At 44.0% G+C, this 20528-nt stretch overlaps 1 protein-coding gene across 1 annotated transcript in view; it reads right to left on the bottom strand.

The window, feature by feature from the left end:
* The window catches only part of itga11b (integrin, alpha 11b), a 65793-nt gene that overhangs the window by 43577 nt on the left and 1688 nt on the right, over positions 1-20528 (bottom strand). Inside the window, exons 2-5 of the mRNA XM_078256355.1 lie at positions 10625-10736; positions 1505-1614; positions 865-956; positions 640-754 (exon numbers count right to left, since the gene is read on the bottom strand). Of these exons, the coding sequence (XP_078112481.1) occupies positions 640-754; positions 865-956; positions 1505-1614; positions 10625-10736 (429 nt within the window). The remainder of the gene's footprint in view (positions 1-639; positions 755-864; positions 957-1504; positions 1615-10624; positions 10737-20528) is intronic.

Genomic DNA, 20528 nt, shown 5'->3' with positions numbered 1-20528 from the left:
GGATGGATGGATGGTTGTTAGACAGATGGATGGATGGATGTTAGACGAATGGATGGATGGGTGGATGTTAGAAAGATGGATGTATGGATGGTTGTTAGACAGATGGATGGATGTTAGAAAGATGGATGGATGATGGATGGATGTTAGAAAGATGGATGGATGGGTGGATGTTAGATGGATGGATGGTTGTTAGACAGATGGATGGATGGATGTTAGACGAATGGATGGATGGGTGGATGTTAGACAGATGGATGTATGGATGGTTGTTAGACAGATGGATGTATGGATGGTTGTTAGACAGATGGATGGATGGATGTTAGACGAATGGATGGATGGGTGGATGTTAGACAGATGGATGGATGTTAGAAAGATGGATGGATGGGTGGATGTTAGATGGATGGATGGATGGTTGTTAGACAGATGGATGGATGGATGTTAGACGAATGGATGGATGGGTGGATGTTAGACAGATGGATGTATGGATGGTTGTTAGACAGATGGATGGATGGGTGGATGTTAGACAGATGGATGGATGTTAGAAAGATGGATGGATGGATGGATAGGTGGGTGGATCTTAGAAAGACATAGATGGATGGATTGTTGGTTGGATGGATGGTTGGGTGGATGTGTAATGATTACTCTGCAGGGCCGGTGTGATGGTGTGGGACAGCTTAAAGTTGCGGGTGACTCTTGAGCAGATTCCTGTGCTGTACAGGGAGCTTCCACATTCATGAGACCAGAGCGGACCGCAGGTCTGAGGACACGTTCACACACAGCAGAGACAAACAGTCAAATTAGTTCCGATAATCATTTGAAGTGAAGCTGAGCGGTTGTGGAGGGAGTCTTTCTGTGTTTTTGACTCACCACAAAGCTGTTGTCCTTTGGGTTGGAGGTCAGCGTCATCCCCAGCCTCATCTTGTCTTTCCTCTCCGATACGTTGTCCAGAGAAAGTTCCCCTGATTCAAACATCACTATACTTCACACATTGAAGATACTTTCGGTGGAACTTCAACTATACATTAGCTTTTCAGTGTTTGTCTTCTTTCATGTGTGCAATGTTTGGTTCATGAACTTCTAAAATGAAAGTACTGGGCTTTTTTGGGGGGGGGAGGGGGCTTCTTTATTAAATAGTGTAGACATATAGGAAAATGGGGAGAGAGGGGATGACACGCAGCATAGGTTGGATTGGAACCTGGGCCGCTGCAAAGGACTGGTAGACAGGCACACTGTCTACCAGGTGAAATTTGAGTTTCCCCCAAGGTACGTTTTTTGTACTTGAACTAAAATGAAACAAAGTACTTCCTGCACCACTGGCCACATGAAGACAGCAGCAGCATGAAAACTGGAAACAGTATTACTCTCTCTTCATGCTTCAGTGTGCAGCTGTCAGTCAGTTTTACTGTAAATCATTTGCAATACTTCAAACGGTTTACTCTCTCTGGGCTGCCTCAAACACCTGCTGTGATTTTGATGAACATGTATCATATATCTGCACGTTGCTCACCCAGGTTGAGTCGAGTGCAGTTTGCCGACTTCCTGGTGTCCAGCGGACATTTGAACACATCACCAGTCTGATGCTTCCCTGTGGATTCAAAGGGAGCTCCAACCAGCAACCTGGAAGCACACACACACACACACACACACACACACACGCCTGAGGCTGAGACAATGCAGGAAGCAGCATACAGTGATGGTTTTCCCGGTGAGACCAACACTAAGAAACCCTGCTGGGCCTCAGGGAAAAAACAGCCAGATGTAGTCTAACTGTCCGCCTGGAGTTCAGTCTATAATGCAGATTTATTGTTTATTTATTACGTATTTATGTACGTCCAATGCTAATTTTATATTCCAATGCTGGAAATAACGTGCTCTTTATTCTGTGCAGCACAAAGTGGAGAGATGGAGGTTATGGATGCAGGAGGCTGGAGTCACATCCTATCATCATCCAACAGTGTTTTATTCGAGACTGTCCTCCCCCTAAAACTGGCTACATATGTGTTCTTGTTCAAGCAGCATTTACGACCAGGACCACAGCAGCAGCTGCAACCACGATCCAGGTGCCACCACAATCCAACCCGATTTAAAGGAACACTCTACGTAAAACCTTTGTGTTGAGAATTAAAACATGCTTGAAAGCTTCCTCTTTAAAGTTTGTTTTGCTCCTTAAAGGTCCAATGTGTAGGAATTTCTCCCATCTAGCGTTGAGATCATATACCAACTACAACCAATATATATCAACTCTCACGCACCACGCAGTTCAAAGTCCGTATTACAGCTACGGTAGCCTTCAAAAAGCCGTTCTCTTGCTCTTTTCAATATCCTTTTTCTTTTTCTGGGCGAAGAAGAAGGAGACTCCTGTTCCTGAAATCTGGATTTTGAATACGTGTGGTCCTCCATGTTTCCATCTTCAAGAAGCTACGATACCCGTTAGCAGCGTTAGCAGCAGCTGTGAGTTTATCATGTGACAGCGAAAACGCGAAAGGTGGAGCAGTATGTCCTGTATGTCTCTAAAACAATTAATTTAAACAGATAACAGCGCTGGGAACAAATTAAAGATGTGTATTAACTCATATTTTGGCACAAGTATGAGCGTTATGAGCAGTTAGGCGATCGGAGAAGTGAAGCGTTCTGCAGGATTGAGACGTTCTTGTGGACATTATGATGCTTTCTCTCTCACTGAGACTCTGAGGCTTTAAAACTTATTAAGCCCAGAAACTTTTTAATCTTTTTGTCTGTTTTTTTAAAACTCCAAACACAGACTTCTGGTGTAGTAATGTTTAACTGTGGTGTCCTCGCAGGATCCCGAGATGTGCTGCGTGTTGTCAGATGTAGGCACTCACAGAAACCTAATAAATTGTCTTTCCCCTCCTGCCCTCAGAGGTCAGACCGTGCTGCCACAGCGTCACACAGTGAGCAGGTCATTAGTGTTAAACGCCTCCACATGCGGTCTGGACGGCGGTTCTGGGAAGAAAGGCTGAGTCACATACCAGAGGAGATGCCATCGCAGAGTGCTTACCCTCAATCTGCTAAATAACTAATGTGTGTCCCGTCCACATCAAACATGACGGAGAGCTGCGCTGACAAACCACAGAGGCCACATCCTGAAGCCTGCAGCAGCAGACACAACCCCGCCTCTCAGCCTCTGACATCACTCTTACAGGCTGATCATTTCCTGAACAGGTGCTGTCATTTACCCGCCTCTCTCCTGCTACTGCTTTATTAGACTATTAATTGCTTAATTACTGATTTCCTGCAGCTCCTGCAGGCCCTTTCAACAACACTGTACACGGTTTGGACCTGCATAATCCTGCAGGGAGTTTATATTTAAAGGTAGAGGGAATATATATTGAGAGTAGAGAGCATATTCTTCCTAATTCTTCCCTAAAAAGACAGTTATTTCCTGCTGCTGTTGGTGTGGACACTGACTACATTTCCATGCACATTAATTCCGGTTTTGGCCCGTATTCTCAAAAAGAAATGAATATTCCACTAATATGCCCTGAAAGCATGCAGCCGTACACAGTAGTTATTATTCAAAGTGTTCCAGCGGTGGTAGACTAGTTGGACCGTGTGAACACAGCCTCCCTCTGTCGTTCCTTCAACTAGCTTCTTGAAAAGGTCGGCGATGTTTGCACAGCAAAGCAGGAAGTAAGGTGAAAGTATAAGAGCGCCAAATTTCTGCCTAAGGAGGCAGGTGGACGGGTCAAACAAACAAAGGACTTTCACCCAGGAGACTGGAAAATACAATATTGAGAAGAGAGAGAATATTCTTCTTAATTCTTCCTTTAAAAAGAGTTGTTTATTTATTTATTTTCGCCCAGATGTAGTTTAGCTGGGGTGGAGTGAGGGAAGGAAGGGCAGCTTCTGGGGCTCAAGCCGACATGTCATTACTGTCTTTTAGAGGCTGTAGCTGGTTCTGTTTTAAAGCTAGAGCAATATATTGGTATCAGGAACTCATGCTATGCTAGCTTGTTGGGAAGGTTGCTAAATAACGCGCCTCAAAGTTAGGCTACGTTTTGGCGAGGGAAAAACTGGCGTGGTCATTTTCAAAGGGGTCCTGTGACCTCTGACCTGAATATATATGGATGAAAATAGGTTCTCTGGTTACCGGCGAGTCTCCCCTTTACAGATTTGCTCACTTCATGATAATCCCATGCAGTTTGGGCAAAAACCATGCAGTTATTCTCATGCCGTATAAACGTGTTATTTTTGCCTATTCTAAAATGGGTTATTTAAATATTTCTGCATACTGAGATTCCTAAACAGTCTTGGAGTTGCATAAATTGGGTCTGACTGGAACGGTGAGACTCTTGTGGATTCAATGAGCCCAGTTGGGTAAAAAAATCTCCCTGGGTGAGCATGCCTCGAACCCCCCTAGGTTTGGGCTAATCCCCGAAAGTTTACAACATGTGGCGTTATGAAACGCTCCCATGGGTGGTATTAGAGAGTAGGAATAAACAAATTATATTGTCATACGGTTTGAAACACTGGTTGGTTTATATACAGCCACTGTTGAACACATGCAGAATAGCAGCTCTAGAAAATAAACTCTCACTCTTTGATTCTGAGGGAATGACATCCAAACCTGAAGATTTCTGTAAATGTTTTAGACGTTTTTATGCTCCTGCTGCTGCTGCTGGAAATTTAGAAATGATTTTCACTTTCATTTTCTTTAGCTTGACAAGTTATATGTTGATGAAACAAACACAAAACTAAATAACAAACCAAGAAATGCAAGAGAAATCAACAACTTGTCAGCCATGTGTTTAGTTTGGTTTTAGTGGTTTCGGTTGGTCGGTCTGCACGCTTGTTAAATGTGAGGAGAAAAACCCCAAGAGCAAACCAAACACTCCGTCACTCAGACACACACACACACACACACACACAGACATAAACACTCGTCTCTGTAAACTCGTACCGCGGGAGGTTTGACCTCAGAGGTCGACACGGGTCAAAGGGTTCAACCTCTGACAGACACGACAACAGTCCTCTGCTTTAGTTTCACAGGTTTATTTATGTTCTTTCTAAATGTGGCTGTTGTCCAGCACTGAAAGTCTGTGACTGTAACTCAGGGGACCATCTGTGTGTAGATGATGCGACTTGGACACATCATCAGTGATGAACCCAGGGTCATCGGATGTTTCGGGTCTGATCATCAGACACCCTCACCTGGGTGACCCAACCGGGACCCAACGGACCAAACTGCTCAGGTGGGATAGCACCCTAAGAAATATTCGTATTACAAAATAATCTACCAGGAATGTCTTGCTTGCTTGTATGTGAACGCAGCTTCTAACAGGATGATGGCACGTTGCATTGTGACCAAAGTTGAGCCAGGTTCAAGGTTTTTGCGGGACGACCCTGCTAGCCTCTACGGCTGCCCCCTCTTAGATGATAAGTCGACTAATCGGTCGTTTTGGTCTTAGTCAACTACGATTTCGTTAGTCCAACAGTCATTTTTTAATGCTTTTTCATGCTGAATAACTTATATCAAAGAAACGTTTGAGCATCTCTGTTAAACACCAGATTTAAAGTGACGCTTTTGCATGATTCTTTGTGGAGAAACTCAGTTTTACTAGACTGGGTAAACCCAGCCCGATCTGCCGGCCATTTGATTTCTCCCTGCAGCTCAGGCTGGAAACCTGTACGTTTATCTATCCTGCTTCCGTTACAAATCTGTGGGGACCAATCACAAACTGGCTTATCCACCTGGAGCGCTATTGGCGGGTTTAACACGATGACGATAGAAAGCGACAGAGCAGACTAATGTTCAATCTTAAAACATTGAGCTTGGTCTGGTGATAGCCAGACTACAGTTTGAGCTGGTCACCGAGAACCGACTGGTCGTTCATACTGATTGGCGTCAAAGCGGTCAGAGCAGCTCAAAGAACGGACTTCTTATCTACTGTAGCCAATCATTGCAACGCTGTGTCAGCGCTGATACTAAATCTTGGAAGTAAGAGGCTCGGTGTCGTCGAGTCCACGCCGCCCAGACCTCGCTGAACGCAAGAAGCATGAAACATGTTTCAGTCGTTTAAATGTCTTTAAACCAGGACAGCCTAATTAGAGTCAGTGTTAGTTTTGAGCTAACCCACAAACCCAAAAGAGCATCTTTATGTGGGTCTTGTTGGAAATGGGACATTCTTGAGGAACCGTGAAATGTTTGTTGGATGTGAAAACGTGTACATTTAAACATACAAACTGGTCAGAAGTCATAGGAGCCTGATGGTTACAAATAATATTCCTGAGAACAATCACAGAGGAAAGACCGACAGAGAGAGAACTTGGATTATTCCAGCGCAGCGAGTCTGTCTGAATAACAACCCCAGCCAAACACCAGATATGTTAAATGTCACCAGGCTGGGTAGAAAAACAACTCTGCAGAATAACGATGTCAAATCCCCTCCTTTAAAAACACACACAGAGTGGAGTGATGGGCTTCCCAGAGGGAGGCTGGGGAATTACCAACCACAACACATAGTTTCCAGATCCGCCGCTCTGCCTCGGGGACGCAGGAGAAGCCGCCGTTATCGAGACAAACGCAAATACTTTCCACTTATTTACCTGCGACTTCAAAGGCAGAGAGATTTTGTAATCCTGGAAGACTGTGAGGTATTCATCATAAAAAAAGAGAGAGAGAAAGACGGCACAGAGAAGCAGGAATGTTGCACGATCTCACCTGCAACCGCAGACAGACGAGAAGAGGACAACAACAGCGTGGCTGCAGATTCCCAGTCCTTCCAATTTTATCTTGCTTAATTTCTCCTGATGTTTTCACTGGGTTGTTGTTGTTGTTGTTTCCCGTAAAGAAAGGGTTTTGAAATCAGCAACACACAGAGAGCGGATGTGGAAGGGTAAAGCCTGACATCAGAACTTGACGGAGGTCTGTTCTCTCCGAGTTTGGATTAAAACACTCCCAAACACCTGTTTCCTGGTGAAAGTCTTGTGTTTTCTCCTTCACTTCTCCAGGACATGAACACCTGTTTCCTGGGTGAAGGTCTTGTGTTTTCTCCTTAACTTCTCCAGGACATGAACACCTGTTTCCTGGGTGAAGGTCTTGTGTTTTCTCCTTAACTTCTTCAGGACATGAACACCTGTTTCCTGGGTGAAGGTCTTGTGTTTTCTCCTTAACTTCTTCAGGACATGAACACCTGTTTCCTGGGTGAAAGTCTTGTGTTTTCTCCTTAACTTCTTCAGGACATGAACACCTGTTTCCTGGGTGAAAGTCTTGTGTTTTCTCCTTAACTTCTTCAGGACATGAACACCTGTTTCCTGGGTGAAAGTCTTGTGTTTTCTCCTTAACTTCTTCAGGACATGAACACCTGTTTCCTGGGTGAAAGTCTTGTGTTTTCTCCTTAACTTCTTCAGGACATGAACACCTGTTTCCTGGGTGAAGGTCTTGTGTTTTCTCCTTAACTTCTTCAGGACATGAACACCTGTTTCCTGGGTGAAAGTCTTGTGTTTTCTCCCTAAGTTCTTCCAGGACAAACATCCCCTCCGTACGAGGATCTTCTCGCTCTTATACAGCAGCAGTTAATGTGGTGCTGACAGTAGTAAATATGTGGAATACATGCGTGCTCAGAACAGCGCTCAGAACTTCAAACTAATCATGAAGGTGATCTTTGGAAGGGGAACACAAAAGTCCAAGGCACTCTTCTTGCAAAAAGTTAAAAAGCCTTTCTTTAAATGGCTATTTCATATCGAAATCTTAGTATTACTACCATATTAGTATCCCTAGTTGGGATAAGACAAACTGCAGTGACATGAGATGAGAGAATGATGTGATCTCATCTTGTTCGGAGGTTGAAATGTGTCTTCTGGTATTCGAGAATCCAACAGCAGGCTGGAAACATAAAGATGAAGGATGAGACAAGACAAACACTCGCAGAAGACTGACGGAGAGGGAGAGCCAAGGACAAACTGTTCACAGATACAGCCATAATCAAAGTGGCCATATAGGATCACATCTAGATTATGAAATCCTAATTTATAGCAGAGAGGATGATAAATAACGCCCCGATACATTACACTGTACAGACGCATCGGTGGAAAATGTGTCTTCCCAACATGAGTCCGACTCCTCAACGTGATTCACTGACAGGTACAGAAACTTGCCTGGAAACTTCTACCTTTCCCAGGACACTTCTGACGGACCACAGTGAGTCCAACAAATACTCAACAGATATTCCCATTTTAAAGCAGACAGACTAACTGAAGCATCCAAAAAAACGTCTAAAGCTTGAAAAGAAAAGCTTGGAACCTTATAATCAAGGTTGATAATATTTATTTAGTCGTTTATCTGAAGATCTCTTGTCATTTTCACATGTATCTGATCCAGATATTACAGACTGCAGTTACATCACACGGTGGACATTTGGAATTTTTCTTTGTAAACAGACTTTCAGCCAATTTGTCATTTTCAGTTTTCTACTGAAATGTTTGTTACGTATTCATATTTTAAATCATGTCCTGCCAATGTTTAGCACAAGTCTTCCACCTGCTAAAAGAATTAACTAACTTCTCTTCAATCCAAGCAGCTGTTATGGTTAAACGTCATTAAACATGACTGGATACAGTACAAACCTTAACTTCTCACGTCAATGAGACGAGACAATGAATCACAGAGTGGATTATGTAAGTATGTACCAGTGCAGACTGGTTTCTATAGTTTGTATACTCTATTTTATAGATGTGGACAGACCAGCACAGACTGGTTTGATTAATCGGCCAGTTCAAAGTAGTTCCATAAGACCCGGTCACCAGATCTATTAGGGCTGTCAATCAATTAAAATATTAAATCGCTATTAATCGCATGATTTCCATTGTGAACTTGCAAACAATCCTTAAAGGTGCCGTAGGTAGGATTGGGAAGATCCAGGACTTAGCCAAAAATGTTTAACATCGACAACTTCTCAGTCCCTCCCCATTTCTGCTAAAGCCCAAAACTGTCTCCTAAGCCCCTCCCCCCACAAGAGAGAATGAATGTGTGTGCATGAGCAGTGATTGACATGCAGTTAGACACCCCCCCCTGGCCCTGATTGGTGCATCTGAACAGTTAGACACCCACCCTGGCCCTGATTGGTGCATCTGAACAGTTAGACACCCACCCTGGCCCTGATTGGTGCATCTGAACAGTTAGACACCCACCCTGGCCCTGATTGGTGCATCTGAACAGTTAGACACCCCCCCTGGCCCTGATTGGTGCATCTGAACATGGAGCAGTTGATTTTTTCATATCTCTCTCCAGGCTGTAGGTGGAGCCAGAGGAGCTGGATTCTTTTAATGACCTGCTTCATGTACTTCTACTAGAACATAGGGTCAGTTTCAGCAAATATGACAGAAAGTTAGTTTTATAAGTCTTACCTACTGCAGCTTAAATGAATCGCACATTTTATATCTGTTCTAAATGTTCTTTAAAAGGGATATTTTTCAAGTTGTTGATGCTCGAGTGGTATTTGAGACTGAACTTACTCCGGCAGTAACTCAGTTCACATCAACAGTTCATGCAGATAACTTTAGTCCTGTGGAGAGAACCATCTGGAAGGGTTTGAATCTAGACTTGCCATTCAAAAGACCCTTTTCTTTATCCATTTCTGCTCAAGGAGCTTTGTTTCTGCTGACCATTCACAACGTTACTGCTGCATCACTTCCTAACTTGTTGCATGAATTTTGAAAGCTTAATTACTACAGATGTAGACAGACCAGTGGACAGACTGGTTTCTATAGATGTAGTCAGACCAGTGGACAGACTGGTTTCTATAGATGTAGTCAGACCGGTGGACAGACTGGTTTCTATAGATGTAGACAGACCGGTGGACAGACTGGTTTCTATAGATGTAGTCAGACCAGTGGACAGACTGGTTTTTATAGATGTTGTCAGACCAGTGGACAGACTGGGTTCTATAGATGTAGACAGACCAGTGGACAGACTGGTTTCTATAGATGTAGTCAGACCAGTGGACAGACTGGTTTCTATAGATGTAGACAGACCGGTGGACAGACTGGTTTCTATAGATGTAGTCAGACCAGTGGACAGACTGGTTTTTATAGATGTTGTCAGACCAGTGGACAGACTGGGTTCTATAGATGTAGACAGACCAGTGGACAGACTGGTTTCTATAGATGTTGTCAGACCAGTGGACAGACTGGTTTCTATAGATGTAGACAGACCAGTGTACAGTCTGGTTTCTATAGATGTAGTCAGACCGGTGGACAGACTGGTTTCTATAGATGTTGTCAGACCAGTGGACAGACTGGTTTCTATAGATGTAGACAGACCAGTGTACAGTCTGGTTTCTATAGATGTTGTCAGACCAGTGGACAGACTGGTTTCTATAGATGTAGTCAGACCAGTGGACAGACTGGTTTCTATAGATGTAGACAGACCGGTGGACAGACTGGTTTCTATAGATGTAGTCAGACCAGTGGACAGACTGGTTTTTATAGATGTTGTCAGACCAGTGTACAGTCTGGTTTCTATAGATGTTGTCAGACCAGTGGACAGACTGGTTTCTATAGATGTAGATAGACCAGTGGACAGACTGGTTTCTATAGATGTAGACAGACCAGTGTACTGACTGGTTTCTACGGATGTGGGGGAATAATAGTGAACTGGGATTCTCACCACTGGCGTTCTCCCACCTCGTGCTGCTGGACCGTGTAACCAAACTGGTTTTCTTTGGACCCAGAGAAGATCTTGAAGTTCTTCGTGTCGAAGTTGAAGCAGAGCTGAAGATCTGAAACACAGCAAAAGAAACTCAGCTCACACAACACGGTTCATCAACACTTAACAAGTATAACCCACCGTATAACCAGTATAACCACATGAATCAGAGAAATATTGCGTGTAAAGACGGCATTTCTACGGCCACATGGAACCACTTCTTCTTGGAAGAACCGTCTCTCTGCTGTCTCTCCATCACATTACACATTAAACCCTCTGAATGGAGCTTTATGTTCCCTTCTCTCTGAAATGTAGGAAAGTCTCTAACTGCTTCCACAAAATAAATTACACTTCATCACTCAAAGATCTCCTGGAATCAGGAGAGTTTCCTTCTAAGAGCCCCTCTGGCCTGGAACCTACATTTTGTTTCTCCTTCTTAACTTTCCCACGAAAAGGACAAAATTACACACAGGTGTTCCTCATATCGAGTCCGAACCCGGAGGTATGTGGAGGGACAAAATAATGTCAACACCTTCCAGTATAATGGAACCAAAATGACAACACTGTAAGTAATAATCTTTATAATAATAGCTTTTCAACACAAAGTTTGAGAACTTGAACCAGGATTCAAACATTTCTGGAGTTAAAAGAAATGAAACAACTACGAAATGGTGACTATCCTCTCCACGAAAAACGACCACATAGGTTGTATATTTAAGCAGCAATTGCGACTCTTAATTTTCATTAATTCTCTATTTTTCTATTCTATAAACACGTACGTTTATAGTGACGGCGCCCTTGTGGCAAAGTGAGGTGATGAAGTATTTGGCTACATTGAAGGCCTAACATTTGCAGACCATTAGCGGAGCGTATGTGCCGCAGAATGTATCTTTTAACCGGCTACACCTGCTATGCACACACGGCGTAGGATTGTGTGAGTCACAGCCGAGACAGAGAGCTTTTGCTTTGGGATTGTTGTTGTTTCTTCAGTTTTTGGAGCCGGCACAGAGCTGTGAAAACATCAATCTACTGTCAGCTGTTTTTAGAGGACGCAGGTGAGGGAAACAAGAAATAGAAACAGAAAATCTAAAAACCAAACTGCCAATACGTTCATTCACAGTCATTATGTCGTCTCCTGTTTATCGGTAGTTTAATTTAAAATAAATAGAGACACTTCATGATCCATTTCTGTGTCAAAGGGCTGCACACACCCCACATAAAACTGTCCTATTTGTACGCTTGTAGAGCAGATCTCTGCGGAGCAGACGCACCACTACGCTGCTCTCATGTCCAGTATCGCCAGTTCCATTGATTATAGTGGAAGCATAGTGTTGGAACATCAGCTCCGCATACGGTTCGTGTGCAATGTAGCCGTAAGAGTGCCAAGTTAATCAAAACACAGGACTGTCACCCAGGAGACGGAGGTTCGTGTCCTGTTTAAAAATAATTTTACTTTACGGAACAAACGGAGCTACGTCATGTTCTGCCTCACAAGTAACGTCTGATTTGAACCCAAACCAACATCTTTTTCTAAACTTAACTAAGTACGAAAACGTTTGCACAACAATTTGTATGATATCCTACGGAATTACGGCGTCACATAGCCGAGAACTAATTAAGATATTGTGGTTTAGATTAAAACACTCCCAGGACATGAACACCTGTTTCCTGGTGAAAGTCTTGTGTTTTCTCCTTAACTTCTTCAGGACATGAACACCTGTTTCCTGGTGAAGGTCTTGTGTTTTCTCCTTAACTTCTTCAGGACATGAACACCTGTTTCCTGGTGAAAGTCTTGTGTTTTCTCCTTAACTTCTTCAGGACATGAACACCTGTTTCCTGGTGAAAGTCTTGTGTTTCCTCCTTAACTTCTTCAGGACATGAACTCCTGTTTCCTGGGTGAAAGTCTTGTGTTTTTTCCTTAACTTCTTCAGGATATGAACACCTGTTTCCTGGTGAAAGTCTTGTGTTTCCTCCTTAACTTCTTCAGGATATGAACACCTGTTTCCTGGTGAAAGTCTTGTGTTTCCTCCTTAACTTCTTCAGGACATGAACACCTGTTTCCTGGTGAAAGTCTTGTGTTTCCTCCTTAACTTCTTCAGGACATGAACACCTGTTTCCTGGTGAAAGTCTTGTGTTTTCTGCTTAACTTCTTCAGGACATGAACACCTGTTTCCTGGTGAAAGTCTTGTGTTTTCTCCATTTCTTCAGGACATGAACACCTGTTTCCTGGGTGAAAGTCTTGTGTTTTCTGCTTAACTTCTTCAGGACATGAACACCTGTTTCCTGGGTGAAAGTCTTGTATTTTAGGAGCCAAATGTCCCCCCCGAACTCCTCCCTACGAGGATCTTCTCACTCTTATACAACAGCAGTCAATGTGGTGCTGACAGTAATAAATACGTGGAATAATTTTAAATAGCAGATCTTTTCTTTTGGTAGTTCTATGTACGAATGGTTTGAGAGAACAGCCTGACCCTGAACTGTCGGAGCGTCAGACACACATTATAAAACTTGTAGACATCTCTTGACGATTTAGCATCTATTGCTGCATATTTACTACTGGATGAATCTGTAACTTCAGTCTCCATTCCTCAGTTTAAATTATTTTATTACCATAAAACCGGTACAAATGAAATCCATCCTGAGGAAGGAGGCACACGAAAACCTTCACACTTCAAGCTTTCCTCCTCTTCCTCTGTCCTCCCTGCTCCTGATTCTGGACCTCCCTCTGGTTTCAATTACAACCTTTATCAGGACGGCCAGTTGAAAGGAGAGAGGGAGAACTAGAAGACTTTCTAACGCTGCCAAAGTTTGACAAAAAGCAAGATAATAAAGGATGAAGAAAGTGACGTCATTGTGCTTTTTAAACTTTATTTTCCATGGCAGGAAACTGATAGCAGCCTGGAAAATATGAGGAAATAAATGATTTCATGCTTTCAACAGAAGTCCAATCTGTATAATGCAAATACAGGATAGAAAATAGGATAACACATTATGAGTCAGGACAATTGAAGCATAATTCCGCTATCAGATCATCACAAGGAAGGTTTAGTTTTTCCTTCCTTATGGTTTTGTGCTCAGAAGCGCCGGTGAGCTTCCAACTATTTCAGCTTTATTTCTATTCAGCTCTCCAGAAACTGTCAGTCTCTCTGAAATAAGAGCAGCATGTTGAGCATAGACAGATGTTTATATATCATAGAAATGACTGGCAAAAAAAGTCTCCTTTAGCGTCTCAGTCAGACACAGTGGGCCTTCAACTAAGTCCAATATAATTCCATCTGCAACGTTTTTTTACGCTCTGCGTACCCCCCCTGTCATTGGCATCATTTTTTAACACGCTTGGTCGGTACTCTTGGTGTCACTTTATGACGCTCTAGGTTGCGGTGGCATTTCCAGAAACACCATGTTGTGGTATGATGAAACAAAGGAAAAGTGTAGACAACATCAGGTCAGGGGACGAGAATATTCGGCCCCTCTCGAATAACCAAACCCTCTTCATGTATCAGTATGTGTGTGTCAGATTCAGGGAACCTGGGCAGCTGCATGATAAGGGAAGGTTTTGTTTCAGGACTGTCACCATTTGGAGGTCAGTGAGAACTAGGCTTTAGTTGGGGTCAGCCCTATGGTCCCACATTTCTAAGATTTATCCATTACGACACATTCATACCTGGAAGCTGTCCAGTACAACCACAGTCTGATCTGCTGCCCACTGAGCAGCTGCACTGGAGCGGTTGGGGTTAACAGCCTTGCTCAAGGGCATCTCAGTGGTGGTGATGAGGGAGGGACAAGCGCTGCTCTTTTACTTTCCCCACCCAGATTTTTATCCTGTCGGTCTGGGGATTGAATCGACGACCTCCCGGTCACAAGCTCGTTTCTTTAACCTTTAGGCCACCACTGCCACGAAATTAGGCCATATGTTCCCACATTTCCTTTTATCCCCTAACCCTAACCCTAACCCTAACGCCTGCAGCATGAGTTTAAATACTCATTCAGGAAGACAGGAACTGTACTGCCTGCCTACATTTTCTCCTCAATTAGGAATTCATTAAATGCTTCTGTGTATGTCGTCAGAGTCTCCCGAAATTTCTTCAGGTATGTGAAATGGGTTATGCTGCTCCTGAATTCTTCCCTAACATGGTTCAGAACCTATTTGGTGTCATTTTTACAATGTGCCACGTAAAACCACTAAGTTAAGGTTAGGGAAAGATTGTGTGTGGGGTTACAAAATGTACTTTTAAGTGACATGCGGGACAAAAACGGGACAGGAATCCCCGTCTCCTGGGTGAAAGTCCTGTGTCGTTTCCAACACCCCACTCCCCAACTCGTGATATTGCGAGAATTGAGCTGCCGTGCAATGTAACCGGCGACTGACGCACATTGTGAAACGGTCAGAGTTTTAAACGCGTGGTTAATGATGTTGATTGAAACAAAACTACTTGGTCAGGTCTAAGAATAGATCACAGTTTGGGTTCACATAAGTATGTCTGTTACTTAACTTAAGTAAGTCAGGTTGATTTGTAGTTGTGAATCTTTTGCAATTCTTCTCTAAAAACTCAGAACAAAGCCTCTCTCATCTGTTTTAATTTGTATCATTAATTATTACACATTTTTCTTTCTACTCTCACATCATCCAAGCGAACGGAGCAGTTGATAGAAAATGTATATATTCTTGTGCGTCTCATTACGGGGTCATTTTGTTTTTCCGGGGATGACAATCTCCTCTTCCCAGAGAGTCAAACTGTGTTGCCTCTTTGACCTTAGTCAGTCACCTTATTTCATTTTCTTTGGATTTGCACTTATCACATGAAATGTGCCAGCCTCGACCATCTGAACTCTAAGGGCTCTATTTTAACGATCTAAGGTCACGGCGTGAAGCGCCTGGTGCAGGTGCATTTAGGGCGTGTCCAAATCCACTTTTGCTAGTTTAACGGTGGTAAAAAGGGTCCGTGCGCCGGGTGCATGGTTCAAAAGGGTTGTACTTGGTGTCTTCATTAATCAGAGGTGTGTTTGGGGCGTAACATGCAATCAACCAATCAGAGATCATCTCCCATTCCCTTTAAAAGCCAGGCGCGTTTGGACCTTGGAGCATTGCTGTTATGTTGGAGGATTTACACCGTAATATTTGTATTTGTAATCTTCTGCATGTGTGTGTGCTGCTGTGTGTGTGTGTGTGTGTGTGTGTGTGTGTGTGTGTGTGTGTGTGCTGCTGTGCATCCCTGTGTGTGTAACAAGCATAGTGTGCGCGCGCTGTGCACGAGTCTAGGAGCATTTTACTAATGCTCTGTTAAAATAACAATGAAATGCTGCGTTATTGACTTTAGACCAGGTTTTTGTTGGTCAATGGTGCGTTCACTTCCCGCTGCCTCGAGATAGCAATACTCCCAGAATGCACCTGAACACACCTCCCTGTAAGACCAGCACGCCCAGAATGCACCTGAACACACCTCCCTGTAAGACCAGCACGCCCAGAATGCACCTGAACACACCTCCCTGTAAGACCAGCACGCCCAGAATGCACCTGAACACACCTCCCTGTAAGACCAGCACGCCCAGAATGCACCTGAACACACCTCCCTGTAAGACCAGCACACCCAGAATGCACCTGAACACACCTCCCTGTAAGACCAGCACGCCCAGAATGCACCTGAACACACCTCCCTGTAAGACCAGCACGCCCAGAATGCACCTGAACACACCTCCCTGTAAGACCAGCACGCCCAGAATGCATCTGAACACACCTCCCTGTAAGACCAGCATGCCCAGAATGCACCTGAACACACCTCCCTGTAAGACCAGCACGCCCAGAATGCACCTGAACACACCTCCCTGTAAGACCAGCATGCCCATGGGCGCACAGATGGGTGCAGGTGCATTTGCTATTTAAACGACGCGGGCGCTGGACGGTCTTAAAATAGCAAAGACACTTGCGTTGGGCTTTGTGCCGCGCTGCGCCGGATGCTAGATAGGGCCCTACTTGTTTTTTCTTTTTGAGCCAGGCACTAATGTCCTGTGACCTGAGACCATGACCCTGAGGCCTGTATGCCGAAGTAGTTCCTGCCGTTTGTCTCCTCCAGCTGTGTAAAATGAGCCCTCGGAAAACTCTGCGTGCTGCTGTGCAACTGTTTGCCAGCGGTGATGAATTTGGCTCCAGAGGACCAAAATAAAACACACTGGGAAAGAGGAATGATGGGTAAATCGTCTTTCCCTTTAAGGTGTGTTTGTGTCCTTGCAGCTGAGAAGGAAATCTGAATCCAGTCTGAGCCGAGCCAAAGGCCTGCTTGATTTATCGGAGCGGTTGCCGACGGACGGAGAGGGATTTGGCAGAACAGCGATCCAAGATTTCAAATGCGACGGCCTCCCGTCGCTGCCACTCGATGATGTGACTGATGTGGATGATCCTCGCTGACACATTTTTAAAATTCTTTAAACAGCAGAGGAGTCTCTGCGACTTGTTTGTGTGATTTTTCCAGATGTGTCTTCGCTGCTGTAATAAAAGAGAACACAGATCACTATCCAGCTGCAGCTACTGCAGCACTGAAGAGAGGATTTTTTGTCAGACGAGAAACAAAGTCTGTGCTGTTTTTGCAAAGTTTCCAGGTTTCAAATCAGATGCAGAAGTTGGGGAAATAAGTGCAATCAGCTTGCAGCCCAAAAAATGCCGTCTGTGTCACTTCCTCCAGCAGGCAGGCAGACGGCTCTATTGGCTCAGCTATCGCTGCAGCCTGACGCTCACGTTGACCACGGACAGATAAACCTTTCACCTCTCGGACAGGCTACACAGGTCAGAGGTCACAACCTCCAACAGTAAAATAACTATTCAGTGTTGTATTTACTTTCTCGCAGGCAGAATTTCACTGAAACCCTGATACTCGGGGGATAAAATATGAGCTGAATTCAAAAGAAACTCCCAACTGTTTGAGAAAATGTGTTGAGTCACATACTGGCGTGTAAATATCTCTTCCAGTGAGGAAGGCAAGGACACACTAAATGCAGAATTTCTTGAATGAAGCTTGGTGTTGAAAGTTTCTCCTTACATAAGATGACACGTATCAGGGATTGGCTTGGAAGAAATAGAGGAGTCTTTTTTTTTTTTATTATTTTCTTTAGTTATATAAAACTTTGTTATGCTTCAGACAAATGTACCGGACTGTTATGTCCCTGAAGTCTTCGTTACAGACAACAGAAAACCACCGTGCATGTCTGTGGTTACTAAGAAGTGCAGACAGACTCGGACAAGTAATATTTCTTTCTTGGTTTGTTTTGTAAAAGCTGAGTCGAATACAAGAGAGAGCACACTGAGTGTCAGAGAGATTCAACAATTCACAGGACAGTTTCTGAGTTGATTTAAAGGTCCCATATTGTAAAAAAGGGAGATTTCCATGTATGTTTTGATTATAGAGCAGGTGGAGGTGCTATATAAATACTGTGAAAGGAGCAAAACACTTAATCCACAGAGAAATGTACCACAGCCTGTTTTCAGAAACTGATGGGAACAACAATCTTGCACTTCTGGGGCTCCAGACCCAAATGTTTCCTCTCAAACCCCGAATCTTTGAGGGTTTTAAAATAACTTCAACATGGTGTCATTGCCTCTCAGGGCCAGATGTACTAACGCTTTTGCGCCCACTTCAGGCGTTATTTGTTTTGCAACGTGCGCATGGCGAGGTATGTACAAACAGGCTGCCTGCCTTTCTGTGTCATGCATATGCATTCATGGGAGGGTGAAGGAGAAAGTGGGAGTTTCCCATAAAGAGATGGGAGGGGAAGTGTAAAGGGCGCCTAATTATGTATTCGGCGGTATGTTCAAAAACCGCCCGTGAAAGCCCGCCTGTATTTTGCGGTGAAAATTCTCTGCCTCTTAAAAGCAGGTGTAAACCTGGAAGCGGGTTTCCTCTCATATGCCTCCTGGTGAAATGGCAGCAGTAATCCGAGCAAGACGAAGACATCGGCCAAGGAGACGAGCTGAAAGGATGTTTGCCACAAGGATCAGACTTTTTCAGTGGAGTGAACACGAAATCATTAAGCGTTACAGATTAAGCAGCCATGCAATATTACAATTACTGGAAGAAATCAAAGATGATGTCATATCTCTGACTCAGCGTTCACGTTCCACTCCAGCAGCTGTTAAACTCCTCGCTACGTTACAAATATTGGCATCAGGATCATTTCAAACAGTCATAGCATCAGCAGTGGGAATATGACAGTCTGCACTCAGCCGTAGCGTAGCACCAGTACTACGCTTTGCTACAGCACACTAGTCAATACATACATTTCCCCACCACTTATGCCGAAATAACACGCATTAAGCAGGTCTTTCTTTGCCATCGCCCATTCAATTACGCTTTTAAATGCGCGCAATTTACGGTATAGTGGGCGGAAAAAGGCGCTGATTACCCGATGAGCTGCAGGTTTGGTAAATACGACGTAAGCTGATGTATCACAGCGTGAGCTTTCTGCTGGTTGGCCATGGCGCTGATGGCAATACTTTCGCAAATGTACGTACATCTGGCCCTCAGTCTCTCTGGCAAATCAACGGCGCAAAAGTTCTGTTACTGCGGAAATATCGCCGTTCGTTCTGTGAACTCTCCTGAAAACAGGCTTCAAGATTAGTCATGCTGTTTACACCAAATTCCTACCATACTTTATATAACTAATAGTATTATCAAACACTAGGAGGAGTGAAAATCCTCAACATTAGTTGTGTTCTGGTTTCAGAATGATGAAGACAGTTGGATATAAAACAGGATGTCGGCTCTACAGGATGATTCTTTTTCTTGGCACATATCATGTGTTTCCCAAATGATTTGCAGATTTTTAGGCATTTTATTATCAAATGGTTCGAGTGCATATAGCTGCATGTACCCGGAGGCCCCCTAGGTTTGGGCTGAGCCCCCAAATGTTTACAATGTCTGGCTGCGCCCCTGTTTCTGGTAGAAACACAAAATACAAGTGAACCTGGAAATGATTTTTAATATGGGACCTTTAAAGACAGTTAACTGGGATTCAGACGCTGCAGCGACATGTGTTTCCAGAGGAGACTAACCCCACCTGTCTGGGACATCCAGGTGGTTAAATCGACAGCAAACTGTCACCAGATAATCTTACAGGAGTGTGTTTTTTTGGGAGAAGCTTGTGTGTTTTGTGGAAACTGCTTCCTTCCTGTGTGGCGTTCCCAACAACCGCAGACTGACCAGCAGCAACAACAACATCATGACTCATGTGAGTTTAACGATCTGCCTAAAAGCCGTAAAAACGTGCCGTAAAAACCATTTCACCCTCTGAGTTACTGGAGGAAAACCCCATCACCTCCCAGCGGGAGCTCACTGACCTGCAGAGGGAATCGTCCAAACGCTCGCTGCCATCGCACCAAACTCTGCCCAAACTTAATTAAAGGGCCAGTGGGATCATAACGCTCCAGCTTCAATGTGTGGAAACACAATTTAATCAGAGTGAAAGAGGAAAATGGTCTCTGGTTTCATGCGCTTGGACTAAAGTGTTGTCATTTGTGAATTTGCTCGGCCAGAAGCAGCGGCGCCTAAAGATTGGGATGTTAGTCGGCCACTCTGCTCGTCCGACAGCAGATAAATCACAACACATTACTGTGAAACGTTTAACAGCTCACAGAGGGTGACTACTAACAGTAAGGACCCCTCCTGACCTTTTCTCTTTCCGCCATTCATTCATCTCATCTTCAAACTGTTGAGTAAGATTTCCCCTGCTGACAGAGAGGAAGACATACTTACATTTTGAAGAAAGTATGTCAGTAAATATGGCCAGAATTGGCATGAAAGTTGGTGTGAGAAAATCAGGTCACCTAAGTCAGCGGTCTCGTTTAAGTCCCTGCTTTTATCGGAGAGCCTTTCCTGAT

This window comes from Sander vitreus, chromosome 8, assembly GCF_031162955.1.
Source record: "Sander vitreus isolate 19-12246 chromosome 8, sanVit1, whole genome shotgun sequence".
NCBI classification, from domain to species: Eukaryota; Metazoa; Chordata; class Actinopteri; order Perciformes; family Percidae; genus Sander; species Sander vitreus.
This window is presented reverse-complemented; position numbering and strand designations above follow the sequence as displayed.